Source organism: Vulpes lagopus, chromosome 10, assembly GCF_018345385.1.
Source record: "Vulpes lagopus strain Blue_001 chromosome 10, ASM1834538v1, whole genome shotgun sequence".
Classification (NCBI taxonomy): domain Eukaryota; kingdom Metazoa; phylum Chordata; class Mammalia; order Carnivora; family Canidae; genus Vulpes; species Vulpes lagopus.
Genome location: NC_054833.1, coordinates 83747784 through 83761197, shown reverse-complemented (window position 1 = coordinate 83761197; position 13414 = coordinate 83747784). Strand labels below are relative to the sequence as shown.

General features: G+C 57.9%; 1 protein-coding gene across 11 annotated transcripts in view; it reads left to right on the top strand.

Annotated features, from left to right (window-relative positions):
* Window positions 1–111: 111 nt before the first annotated feature.
* Window positions 112–13414, top strand: part of MORN1 (MORN repeat containing 1) — a 52244-nt gene continuing 38941 nt past the window's right edge. For 10 of the 11 annotated variants that reach the window (XM_041770606.1, XM_041770602.1, XM_041770601.1 and 7 more), the window contains exons 1-6: window positions 112–317; window positions 1243–1314; window positions 3357–3455; window positions 4031–4141; window positions 5727–5817; window positions 6357–6444. In XM_041770606.1, the coding sequence (XP_041626540.1) occupies window positions 242–317; window positions 1243–1314; window positions 3357–3455; window positions 4031–4141; window positions 5727–5817; window positions 6357–6444 (537 nt within the window). In that variant the 5' untranslated portion in view covers window positions 112–241. The remainder of the gene's footprint in view (window positions 318–1242; window positions 1315–3356; window positions 3456–4030; window positions 4142–5726; window positions 5818–6356; window positions 6445–13414) is intronic. The other variant, XM_041770604.1, reaches the window with a different exon arrangement.

Below are 13414 nucleotides of genomic sequence, written 5' to 3'. Positions count from 1 at the left end.
GCGGAGCTAGGAGCCTCCAACCATTTCCGCTTCCGGTGCAGGTGCCCGGGCCGTTGGCGGGGCGGTCCCCTCGACGGAAGGGACGTCAGCGGCGGAAACGCGCCGTGCTGCGCATGCGTCCTTGTGTCTTCGGGCTCCGGGCCGGCAGAATTCCAGTCCAGAGATTGCTACCGCCCGGGACTGACCCACCAGCCAATGGAGGAGAGCTTTGCTGGTTGCTAAGGAAACGCGAAGCGGCAAGATGGCAGCCGCGGGCGGAGGGAACCCGAGCTCCAGTCTGTCGTTCCGGGACCCGCGGAGGAGGCCGCCGCGGGAAGGTAATGGCGGCAGGCGGGGGCCGGGTCTCCGTCCGTGATGGGGGCGGGGGGAGACGGGCCTCGAGCACCCCGGCAGTACCCGAGGGCTCTGGGAGGAGCGGCGGGCGCTGCTCGTAGATCCACACGATCGTGTCCGGCGGGGGGGAGCCCCAGCCTCTCCGTGGACGATACGGGAGTCTGGCGACCACGCTGTCCATGTCCCGCCGTGGACACGGGCTGGTGGGGAGGGGGCCCGCCTTCCCGGGAACCGCCGGGGCTGGCCGTTGCAGGCGTGGACTTTGTGCGGAGGGGACCCGACGCCGCAGCTCAGTGCCTGCGGAGGGACCCCAGGGCTGACTCCTTCCCCTCGCCTGCACTCCGCAACTGCCGCCCCTCTACACGCCGCGGCCTCTCGGGGCCCCGGGCTCCCGCATCCCGAACCACCCCCCCCCCCCCAGTGTCCGGGGTCTCGCATCCTGCAGCCCCCAGTACCCCTCCCCAGTGCCCGGGCTCACGCATCCCGTACCCCTCTCAGTTCCCCAGGCTCCCACATCCCGCATCCCCTCCCAGTGCCCGGGCTCAAGCATCCTGCACACGCACACACACCCGTGCCCCCCCTTAGTGTCTGGGTTCCTGCATCTTGCACCCCCCCGCCTAGTGCCTGGGGTCCCGCATCTTGTACTACCCCCCACTCAGTGCCCGGTTCCCGCATCTCGCATTCCCCAGTGCCCCTCCTCAGTTGCCCGGGCTCCTGCATCTCACACCCCTTTCCAGTACCCGGGCTCCTGTATCTTGCATCCTCCCCCCTCAGTGCCCGGTCTCCTGCATCCTGCACCCCCCTCCCAGTGTCTGGGCTCACGCATCCTGTAACCCCCACTCGGTGCCCAGTCGTCAGCCAGGTCACCTGTGGCACCATGTGCTCACCATCCATCTTTTCAACATTCAGGGTATGGTGTCTACGTGTACCCGAACTCTTTCTTTCGATATGAAGGAGAATGGAAAGGAGGAAAGAAACACGGTGAGAACTGTCTCTGGCCTGTTCCCACAGCTGCCCCTTGCACCGACAGCCCATGTCCTCGGGGAGCCTGGGCCCCCATACCTCCTCTCACTGGTGCCCACCAAAGGCCATTCCCTGTAGTGAAGGCCATTCCTTGCAGCTCACAATGCAGCACATTCCAGGCTGCCTGTGGCTGGCAGCCCTGCAGGACCCCTGGTCAGTGGCCTTCTTTCTCCTGGGCTCTGGGGCACCCTGGGCAGGGGAAGCCTCAACTTAGAAATCCTCCCCTGAGTGTTAGTCTGTCTTTGCCAAAGTGAAAATTGTCTTTATGGTTTATGTTTGATGAGTAAGATATTACCCACTTTTGTATTTATCAGAAAGATACAAACATAGTGATTCCAAGGGGCACCTGCACCCCAATGTTTACAGCAGCAATGTCAACAAGAGCCAAACTGTGGAAGATCCCAGATATTCATCCACAGATGAGTGGATAGAGAAGAGGTGGTCTATCACCAGAATCCTATTTAGCCATGAAAAAGATTGAAATCTTACCATTTGTAAAGTCGTGGATGGAACTAGAGGGTATTATACTAGTGAAATAACTCAATCAGAGAAAGACAAATACCACATGATTTCACTCATATGTAGAATTTAAGAAACAAAACAGATGAATGAATGCAGGGGAAGGGAAGGAAAGCTAAAATAAGATGAAACAGAAAGGGAGGCAAACCATGGGAGACTCTTTTTTTTTTTTTTAATTTTTATTTATAATAGTCACATAGAGAGAGAGAGAGAGAGGCAGAGACACAGGCAGAGGGAGAAGCAGGCTCCATGCACCGGGAGCCCGATGTGGGATTCGATCCCGGGTCTCCAGGATCGTGCCCTGGGCCAAAGGCAGGTGCCAAACCGCTGCGCCACCCAGGGATCCCCATGGGAGACTCTTAATCATAGGAAACACACTGAGGGTCCCTGGAGGGAAGTGGATGGGGGATGGGGCCCCTGGGGGACAGGCACTGAGGACAGCCTGTGATGGGATGAGCACCAGATGTTACGTGCAACTGATGAATCACTAAATTCTACCCCAGAAACTAAAACACAGTCTATGTTACCTAAATTGAACTTAAAAAACCTTTTTAAAAAGAGATTACTTTTGTAGAAAATCTCAGTATCGTGGGAGAGAAAGTACCAAGTAAGAGCCTCTGGAGTGCTCCCCAGGGTAGGCCCAGACTTTCCCAGGTTCACGCTCACAGTCTCGTGTCTGTTTGCGGTTCTGCCCGTGTACGTCCTCTGCCCGCTTTTCTCCTGGAGAATTGGTCTTTCAGCATTTTCTTATGTGAGCTCTTTTTGTGTCTGTTGGCTGCCAGTTTTTTCTGTATTTTTAACCTTTTGACTTGTGTTGTTGCCACACAGATGTTTCTGGCTTGTGTCTGAAATCTCTGCTTCTCCTTCTCTGAGCCAGGCATGGAGCCTCATGTTTGAGATGCTTGCCAGAGCCTGGCCTGGACAGAGTGGTTCCCCCCCCATCCCCGCTTTTTTTTTTTTTTTTTTTTTTTTTTTAAGAATTTATCTATGAGAGACACAGGCAGAGGGAGAAGCAGGCTCCATACAGGAAGCCCGATGTGGGACTCGATCCCAGGTCTCCAGGATCACACCCAGGGCTGAAGGCAGCGCTAAACCACTGAGCCACCCGGGCTGCCCCTGGTTCCCCCTTTTTAAATGTTTTCTTGAGTGCCCACAGATGCCGTTTCCTTCGGCCCCGGTGCTGATGGAGGCCAGGTGACCGTAGAGTCCCCTCTGAAGAGGTTGGGCTGGGCTCTCCCTGCACTTTGATGGCCCCGCTGTCATCCTGGCTGAGATAATCCTGTTTCAAGAATGTTTCTCTTGATGAACATGCATGTGGGTGAGTTTGCAGAGAGCAGGTGTGGGACACACGGCAGAGCCACACACAGACCTGAGAACTCCAAAGCCCAGCTCTTTCCGCTGAGAAACGAGTCCCACCACACATGGACACTAGGGGTTTCTCTGACTCTGGTCTGACCTCACGTCATGATTTCTTTCCACAGGTTGGGGGAAGCTGCTATTTAAAGACGGGAGTTATTATGAAGGCGAGTTTGTAGACGGGGAGATCACAGGGGAAGGCTGCCGGCTCTGGGCCTCATCAGGTGAGCAGTGGGGACAGGTGCAGGTGAGCAATGGGGATGGGTGTCAGCTCCTTTCTTGTAAACCGTCTTTGCTGTAAGTTGTCCCTGGCTTCCGGATGCATAAGGCACCTCTCTATCTGGGAAGTGCATCCTGGTTTCCATAAGGTACCCCGTGTCAGCAGCGTGCTAGCCTAGGGCAGGGGTGACCACTCACAGACCTCCCCAGGCCAACATAGGGCCTGGTTCTCCATGGACAGAAGGCCCACCCCCCAGACTCTGACCCAGAGAGACCTTTGCCCTTGGGCACCTAGATGCCACAGAGAGGGTCGTCATAGGACGGGGGTCTGCACCCACCCACTATGAGCAGAGGGCATTGCCACCCCTGCAGGAGCCAGGAGGGCAGGACCAAACCCACGTGATCCTGTTTTGTCTCATTAGCCAAGGTAAATAGGAGATAAAGAGATACCCTCACCTGTTCTGACACGGTACTCGCTGCCACCATTGAACAGGGCAGGAGGCGTTTGATTGTCAGCCCACAGGGGACACAGGTAGCAGCACTAACCCTGAACATGCCCCTTGCTCCTCTTCTGCACCAGGGAACACCTATTCTGGACAGTTTGTTTTGGGAGAGCCTCAAGGACACGGCATCATGAAGTACAAAGCTGGAGGACATTACGAAGGGGAGCTCTCCCACGGCGCCAGAGAAGGTGTGATGCCTACAAGAACTTGCTGAGTGTGGCAGGGCACTTCATGGGGAGCCCTGGGCCCCAGCACCCCTCCCCAAGATCTGACCTGGGGCACCTGGCGGGGCTCGGAAATCTGTGCCTGCCCAGGGAGGCTGACGTCCACCAGTCAGATGGGGAGTGCTTTGTTCCCTGCCCCCACAACCACTCCTGGTTCTGGGTGGAGCTGTGGCCTGGGGACCCTGCTACTGTGGCTATGACCGCAGGTCATGCATCAGTTCACCACTGCTGTGGTTAAAATCTAGCAGCTCAGAACAACTGCCATTTTATTATTTACCCACAATCCTGGAGGTCAGCAGTCTCCCCAGCTCGGCTGGGCAAGGCTTCTGGCCTCACATGGGGTCACCCCTACAGTGGAGGTTGCAGATACTTGAGCAGGGCTGGTGGGCTTGGAGCTTCTGTGGGGTGAGAAGCTGTAAGTCCCCTGAGGACATGCTGCTGGATAAAGCCCGTCAGGAGGCCACACTTGGAGGACTGCAGACTCTGCCCTGGGGGATAGGGAAGCATCCTGCAGCCTATGCATCCCTGGCAGCCCAAAGACCGAAATGCTCACTGTTCTGAAGACCAACATCCAGAAGCAAGCCAAGCGGCCACAAGGTCCAACAATGCCTTTCCAGGGTCCACTCATGTGGGAGGATATGCTTGTGTTTCTGGCTGTCCTGAACCGCACAGTGAAGCCCTCTTCTCACGAGTGTGTCCTCTGGTCTTTGTTTTCTTTTCTTTTCTTTTCTTTTTTTTTTTAAGATTTTATTTTTTTATTCATGAGAGACAGAGAGAGAGAGGCAGAGACACAGGCAGAGAGAGAAGCAGGCTCCGTGCAGGGAGCCCAACATGGAACTCAATCCCCGGTCTCCAGGATCACATCCTGGGCTGAAGGCAGGCGCTACACTGTTGAGCCAGGGATCCCCTCTTTTTTTTTTTTTCTTTAGATTTACTTGTTTTTTATTTATTTTTCTTTTACTTTTTTTTTTTTTTACTTGTTTATTTTAGAGAGAGAGGTGTACAAGCAGGAGGAGGGGCAGAGGGAGAGCAAGAGAGAGAATCCCAAGCAGACTCCCTGCCAAGCACAGAGCTTGACGCATAGCTGGATCTCACAACCCTGAGACCATGATCTGAGCCCAAACCAAGAGTCAGACCTTCAACCAGCTGAGCCCCTCAGGCACCCCTGGCCTCTGGCCTTTAGACCCAGGGCCTCTGAGTTGTCACTGGAGGCCCAGCACTGGGCCTCTGTGAGGTGCAGGTTTCCTGTAGACTTACCTGTACACCCTTGATGGCCAAGCCAGATGGCAGGCATGCCAGACTCAGATGCTAGGGCCTGGGGGACCTTCCCCTGGCATCCTGGCATGGGGGTCACCAGTGCCATTCCTGCCTGGGCAGCCCTGGCCTCGGAGGGCAACCTGATTCCTGGAACCGCGCTCACCCCAGCTTTCTTCCAAACCTACTACCACCCTCTGGGTGGGGGAGCTTACAAAGCCGCCTCAGGGAAGCAGGGTCCCCACCCCCCGAAGATGCAGGAGGTGACACTCAGTGCCCTGGGCTCCCTCCCTAGGACATGGGCATCTGGTGGATCCGGATGGACAAGCCTACTGGGGATCATTCCATGACAACAAGCGGCATGGCCAAGGGCACATGGTCTTCCAGTGAGTATGCCATCCCACGGTCTGTCCTAGCCTCAGCATGTCTTCAAGATTCGGGATTCCACACTTTCTTAATTATTGACATTGGTTATTAAGGTGTCTGGTAGAGAAAACCTTGACTCCCCCTAGTAAATACCTCCTGGAAGCTTGGGTGGCAGGAGGGTGGCATGCAGGGTCCACGCAGGAGAGACAGAGGCTCTCAGGCACTGCAGGACACAGTGGGCCACCTCTTCATGCCGCCATGGCAATGTGCAGGTTCATACCTACTGTTCTTCTCCAGTAGCCTGTCCAAGTCTTACACACCTGGGGGCCAGGCGAGCGGGGGCCAGGAGCCGGCTGCCATCACTCCCCACCGAGCGCCAAGGCCTCCTGCCCCTCCACCGTGGGCCCTGGCAAGACAGGAGCTTACGCCATCTGCTCGGGGCCTATTTTTGCCTCCGTCCGGGTGGCACATGCTGAGCCCCGGTCGGAGGAGTGGGTCTGAGTCAGCGCCACCACCTGGCTCTCCCCAGCCTGAGAGCAGCCCATGTTTGTGTCCCCAGGAATGGTGACAAGTATGAAGGCAACTGGGTCCAGGACCGGCGTCAGGGGCATGGGGTGCTCTGCCGTGCTGACGGCTCCACCTACGAGGTACCGGGAACGTGGCAGGACACTGGGCTCTCAGGGGCCCTTGCTGGGGTACTTGTGCCACCCAGGCGTCCTCGTGCTGCATGTCAGTACTACTCCTCCACCCAAGGAACAGGGAGGGGAGGTGGCACACCCCACTTCCATGATGAGGAAAGGAGGGAAGGGCCCCAGCTCACACCTTATCCATCTGGCTCCTGAGGTGCCCGCAAGCTGTGCTATCACCTGTGGGAATGGGTTGACATTTCTCGGGCACTTGAGAATGCCCTCAGGGCTGGTGAAGAGCTTTTGATGAGAAATACCCGCCCTGATAACACAGGAAAGCGGGTGAGGACACCCACCCCTCCTTGCAGCAGGCACTACCCTTGAGTCTCACGGGAGTTGGGAAGAGTCCAGGCAGATCCAAAGCCACTACTGGGACCCCAGCATCCATCATTCATTTTTCTCGTCAGACACTGGCCACGTGCCCAGCCAGGAGCCGATGGAGCAGGAGCCAGAGATGTGGGTCTCGTGAAGTGCTGGCTCCTGTCTCGGCTAGTTGGTGGCTGGAGTGACAAGTAACCCCATTGGTTCTTCAGGCAGCGGGGTGGCCACAGGTCCAGCCATCCTCTCTCGGGTGTCATTCTTTGAGCCAAGGCCTAAGTGATAACAAGAGCCCCCACCACCACTGTAAATGATGACGAGAGCCCCCACCACCACCGAGGAGCGAGGGCAGGGTAGGAAGGGCAGCAGGAGGAGCCGGCATGGCCAGCCAAGGGCTCCAGGAGGGCCCAGGAGGCCCTGCAAAGAAGCGGCAGTCCGGTCTCAGTGTCTGAGAGGTCCTTCCAGCTCTTGTTGGGAAGGCACTGCCGTGTCAAGAGAGGTGGGAGTTCAGAGAACAGCATTGGAATGGCTCAGAGGTGGAGAAGCCAGCCTTGCTGGCAGGTTGGATGTTGAGGCGAAGGCAAGAGGAGAAGCGAGGGTGACTTCGGGTTTTGGACTTGAGCATCAGAAGGTGGCAGTGCCTGGAGCAGAATCCCACCAGGAGGCAGGAATTACGCCAGTCCATCACCGTGGAAATGCGTAGCTGGGGAAAGGCGGTGATGTGCTCAAAGGGGTAAAAGCAGAAATGCAGCAGCAGCAAACGCACAGGTGGCCCTGGAAACGCCCCCAGAGATAGGTCTGGGGCCCCTGCCCATGCAGCAGGGCTCGTTGGGGATGGAGAATCATAGCGTGCGGTGACCTCGCCTTGGTGGCTGTGATGCATCCACCAAATCGGGCCACAGGCCCAGATGCTGCTGCACATGGCCGTTCACACAGGGCCTACTGCTGGCGAGCGGCGCAGTGGGTACCATTGGAGACCATGAGGGGTCCAGCTCCTGCAGCACAGACCCAGTGAGGGAGGGTGAAAGGCGATAAACCGATTGATCACTGGCCACCTTGTTGAGACAGAGCGGCTGGGGGCAGCTGGTGGAGAGCCGTGTCTGCCCCGGTCTGCTCGGAAGCCAGCTAGAGCATTGAAAGCCTCAAACAGCTGCCTTCCCTGCTCATAAAACAAGCTCAGCTTGTGTAAGACAACACCCAGGCCAGGTCAGAGCAGTTGGCAAGGCCTGGCGTCCAACATAAGCTCAAGGGAGTGCATCTCTTCGAGGGGACATCTGTGCAGCCTGTAGGGACAGCACAGGCTCCCACAGGCTCCCACTGCCATCCCCCCACACCTGGAGTCATCCCCACAAACGTGCACAGCCACAGCTCCAGGGGCTGGGGTGGACACAGTCAAGTTCCCGGTGTGTACCACCAGAACTGTGAGAACTCAGCCATGAGGCTTCACACCATGGGCACCAGGCTCTGTCCTCAGCCCCAGAGTGCCCCCACTTCGTGGAGGAGGGAGCTCCAGCCGGAGCCCAAGTGAGATTAAGAAGCAACTGGCACGACCTTGGCCCTAGGTGGGTCCCCTCGGCCAGACAGGGCAAGCGGAGGGAGCATCTCGTTGCTTGGAGCCCCCAGCTCTGCCCTGCTCCGGGGGCTTGTCTGGCCCTCTGCCCGCCCCACCCCGCCCCCTCCCGCCGCCTGCAGGGCCTCACTGAGGGGTGTGCTGCCCCCCCCACACCCCACAGGCCTTCTCTGCAAATCATGGGTCAGCTAGGGGGGGACAGGACTAGGGCAGCAGCCTTCCACACCCCTGGCCCACCCATGGCGCCCATCACCTGCCCGGCAGTCCACCAGGGGGCAGCCCAGGCCCACCAGCAGTGTGGCCCAGTCAGGCCTTGAAGGGGTTTCTCCCACTTAGGAGACATTTTGCTCCAGCTTGACCACTGGGAGCAGGGTTGCAGAAGGAACCGACTGGGGCTGCAGCTCTCCAAGGCCAAGCTGCTTCTTCACAGAGCGACACCCAAACTCGGTGTCATGAGCTGCACCATCCCAGCCTGCAGACCTTGGGACCCTCCACACGCCCTCAAGGGATGCATGTCCTCAACATGGGGCACCTCCCACATGAGTGAGCATGGAAGCTTGGTCTTCAGCCACATCTCCCCAGGATGCAGACTTGCATCTGCCTGCATTCCCATTTGCCTGGCGGCGTCCCAACCTTCCAGAACCTTGTGCCCCAGGACCTTGGACAACCAGCCTGCCACTTGCAGCTCAGAGCACTGCTGGGGGACTGCTGTGTGGGCAGCCCCTGGACACACAAGACGGCAGGGATGCAAGCAGCCACCTCACCTGCAGTCCTGAGTGGCACCTGGGTCCTGGACAGAGGGCCAGTGCTGGGTTCCTTGCGGCATTCCTCTGCCCTCCAGCCGCTGTTGAAACCAGCTTCCAGAGGCCTGTGCAGATGCGGCGGGGAGAAGGACCATGCCCGGGAGAGCAGTGGGGTCAGGCTGCAGCCACACAGTGACCTCAGACGCACGCACTCGCCGCTGCCAACATGCGGTCCAGGGCCGCCAGGGACACTTGGTACACAGTCTGTTGCCAGGCCTGGCCCAGGGGGAAGGTGCAGGCCTCTCCACGCTGTGGGGACACCTCTCGTCTGACCTCCGACCTCCGGTCATCAAGAGTCACCCATAGACGGGGCGCTGCTGGAGGGAGCGGGACACGGCCCTCAGGTGCATCTCCCGGGAGGGCACAGCCGTTCCCCGCGCTCTCACTAGGCAAACTGTCGGCCTTTGGAAAACACCTGTATCGTAAAATACACCTAACAAAATTTATGGCTGTAACTGCCAAGCATACAGTTCAGAGGCGTGAAGCAGATGGACGCTGTTGTGTGCCCGTCACCACCCTGTCTCCAGAACTTTCCATCCTCCCAGATGGACTCTCTCGGAGCCCCCCGGCTCCTGGCACCCAACCTGCCACTTCCTGTCTTCGAGGGATCTGACCCCCCGGGGACTGCACTGCAGGGAGCCCTTCGGGACCCGTCTTGGGGACAGGTTTATTTCAGGAGCATGAACTCCCTGAGGTTCATCGTGCTCCTTTGTTTCTAAGGCTGGACCATGTTCCGTCGTCGGGAGGGACCCTGTTCTGCACACCCATCCATCCAGCGAGGGACACCTGGGTTGCCTCCACCACGTGGCTCCTGTGAGCAATGCTGCCGTGACCGTGGGTAAGCACACAGCTCTCAGCCCTGCATCCCGGTCTTCAGGGTGTTGACCCAGGAGAGGACCTTCTGGACCACACGGCAGCGCCCTGCTTGATTTCTGGGGAGCTCCACACCGCCTGCCCTGGCGGCTGCACCATTTTTCTTCCTGGAGCTGTGCACAGGGTTCTGATCCATCCACACCCTCGCCTGCACTTGTCCTTTCCTGCTCTTAAAAACAGTTGTCCCTGCATGTTCTGATGCCATTCACAAGAGTGGCTACTGTTGGGGATGCAGCCTCCCTCCGTGCTTGCTGGTCTCCTGCGTGGCCTCACCCTCCTTCCCCATGTATCCCTTGGCTGGACCGCCGGCATTCACAGCTGCTCTCACCTGGGGAGCGCTGGCTTCACCACATGCGCTGGGACTCAGAAACATCTTTGTGCCAGCTTGTGCCAGCAAGTGTAGCAGGATTCCTGCATTTCTTCATTTCCTCCCTGGGAGTGTAGACTCCCACCCTCTTCAACCCCAAGATGTCCAGAAAGCTGCTCTGGGTACCCCCTCAACACGAGCTGTCCCTCAACCATGTTCTACATCAGCTGAGTCTGACAGAACTTGCCAGACCTGAGGGAGGAGGAGTCCCAAGAGAGGTGGGTGCTGCAGGGCCCCATGGGGCAGGGGACCGAGACCCCTGTGCAGCAAAGTCTCCTTCCCAGTGGCAGGGGTGCCTCTACCACACTGTCCCTGCTGCCCATCACCAGTACTCCCGGATGCAGGCCGCTGTAATGAGCCTTTTAAAAATTAGTCCTAGAAAAAATCCACTCTTAAAAATATTACAGCGTCTCCCCTCCAGACATAAAACAGTGTGTCTCAAAGCCAGCATGGCTTCGCTCTCTCTCCTGACAGGAGCCACAGGTCAGGAGGGGGCTGGTGGTTGTAAGTCGCTCACCCTGAAGAGAGCATCTCCTGCCCCTGCTACTCCCTGAGGGTCTGTGCGGGTTACTTCAGGGCCCCCAGGTTGCACTTGCTGACCTTCCGTGCTACCTCCGTCTCCACGGGACTTGGGGGTGGACAAGCCCAGCAGTTCCTCCCAGGACATGGCCACAGCACGGTGACCCCCACGGGCTGGGGCAGCACTCAGGAATCCCTGCATGTGGAGACATGCCACATGCCCAAGCTGTTGGTGAACTTCGGTGCTTGTTTGCACAGCACACCATTCCTGCATGGCTGTCGTGTGGTCCCCGCTAGAAGCTGCTGGCTTCCGGGCTGTCCCTGGTGCTGCTCCATGCACATTGGCTGTGTTCTTTGTGTTGGCTTTCCCAGAGGGAGGCCTGCTGGTTGGTACACCTGCTTGCCACATGGAGCAGGTGGCTGGCCTTATGTGCGTCTTCACCTGCTGACGGCTCCCAGCTTCCGTTGTCCTTACCTGTGTGTCTTCAGGAACGCCAGGGGCCTTTATGTCCTCACACCACCCTTCCCAGTCCAGGAATGAGGTGCACTGCACACAAGGACCATAGAAGCCTCTGGGCCCGTTCAAGCATGTGTGGGGGTAGGGCTAGACTGCAGAGCCATCGTGGGAACCAGTGCCAGGCTCCACATCCTCGTGGGGTTCATATGTCAACAGACATCAGAAACAGGCGTGGAAAGGCAGCAAGCGCCCCAGTTCACACTTTGAAATCTGAGGAATTTACAACCAGGGTCATGGAGGTCAGACACTGACCCCCCGTGACCCCACTATTGTTTGGGAGGCTGATGAGCAGGATGCATATCCATGCCACTGACACATGAGCCTGTGTGGCCACTACCACCTCTGCAGGCCACCCCCCAAGACAGGGATCCAGGTCCCCATGTCCTCATGTGACCAGACCCCAGGCCACCCCACCTGGTCTACAAGTTTGTGACCTCACCTGCTCTGACTCCCAAGATTTGGCAATGATGGGGAGGCTATGAATATCATCTGAGGCAGACACGGAAGAGTCAGGCCCTTGGACCTTCCTGGCTAGTCAAACCCTGGTGCCCGGGGAGGGCTGGAGGCAGGAAGTGACCGGTGTACCAGGCTGGAGAGTGTGTGTCTGCCTGGGAGCACCAGAGGGCATGGGGGGAGGGTGGCATGCAGTTGGAGAAGCTCCCTAAAATGAGAAGAAAGTCAAATACTTATCATAATTTATTCCCACCCATTTGTGGTGGGCAGAGCACCCAAGGGGTCTCTCATCCCAGCGGCCCAGCTATCCTGGGAGCTTTGAGCACTCAGAAGCAGGCCTAGCCGCAGAGTCTGCTGCATCCCCTGAGTCCTGGGGGCACCCCAGCACCTGCAGGGTGACAGGTGCGCCTCACCAACATCCCGCAGGATGGCTCCCTAACAATTGGACCCTGTCCCGCCAGTCTCTGTGATGTGGACACAGGCCCCATCCCCACTTCCCACATCACACCTGCGGTGCATGAGCCCTCCCCTGGGCAGGCAGGGGCAAGGATAGCAGAGGGAGCCCGCTCCAATGGAATGCGCCCCCACCCCACCCCTGGCCACCTCCGTGAGATGCTTTTGGGTGCAAGTCAGCTGAGAAAGGGCAGAATTTTCAAAGATATGATTTATACCATTAATTAGAAAAGATTCCTGGCTGCTGGGTGAGGTACATTGTGCACTGGAGCATGTTTGTCCTGGGTAAGTTCTGCATTAAAGCTGTGAATACCCAGCTCCCGAGAGGTTCCAGCAGTGCGAGGACAGGTCGCCTGACTTGAAATGACCAGGGAAAACACATTGATAGCGCACTGCGTGGGTGCAGGGGTGCCATGGCCCCACGGCACATTTACAGCCACTTAGCCGGCTTCACTCTGTGCCCACAAGCTGTCCCTGAAGCTCCAGTGTGGAATGACCCGTGCATCCACTCTTTCCTGGTGTGACCCAAGTCTGTGCCTTAGCAGGGGGCTGGGCAGACAAGAGGGAGAGTGGAGATGAGAGGTGGCCATTCTAGTGGCAGTAGCAGCTACAGTGAGGGCCAACATGGAGGACAGGCCTTGCAGCCATCTCTCGGTTTGGAGAGCTTTTCAGCCAATGCTGATGTCAGCCCTTGAGTGGTCCTGAGGGAGCCCAGGAGCGTTGATGATTAGCGTCCATCTGTGGGACCTGGGACTCCTGGCTCCAGGAGCCCCAGATGCCCCCAAGGATAGGGAAGCAACAACCACTAGGAAGTACCGCAGGGTTTCACTCCATCTGGCTGGAGAGTCTGGAGCCGCATGATAGAGAGCCGACAAGGGAGGTGCAGGGCTGAGCCGGCACTCCATGCAGAATGAATTCCAGAGCCAATTTCCAGCTTCTTGAATCCTAGCCTCCCACCTGGGAGAGCATATGAACGCGTGGCCGGGCTCCCCGCAGGATGGGGAGACCCCGGCACACCTACATAAGGACAGGAGTGAAGACTGGAATGTGTGGGCAGG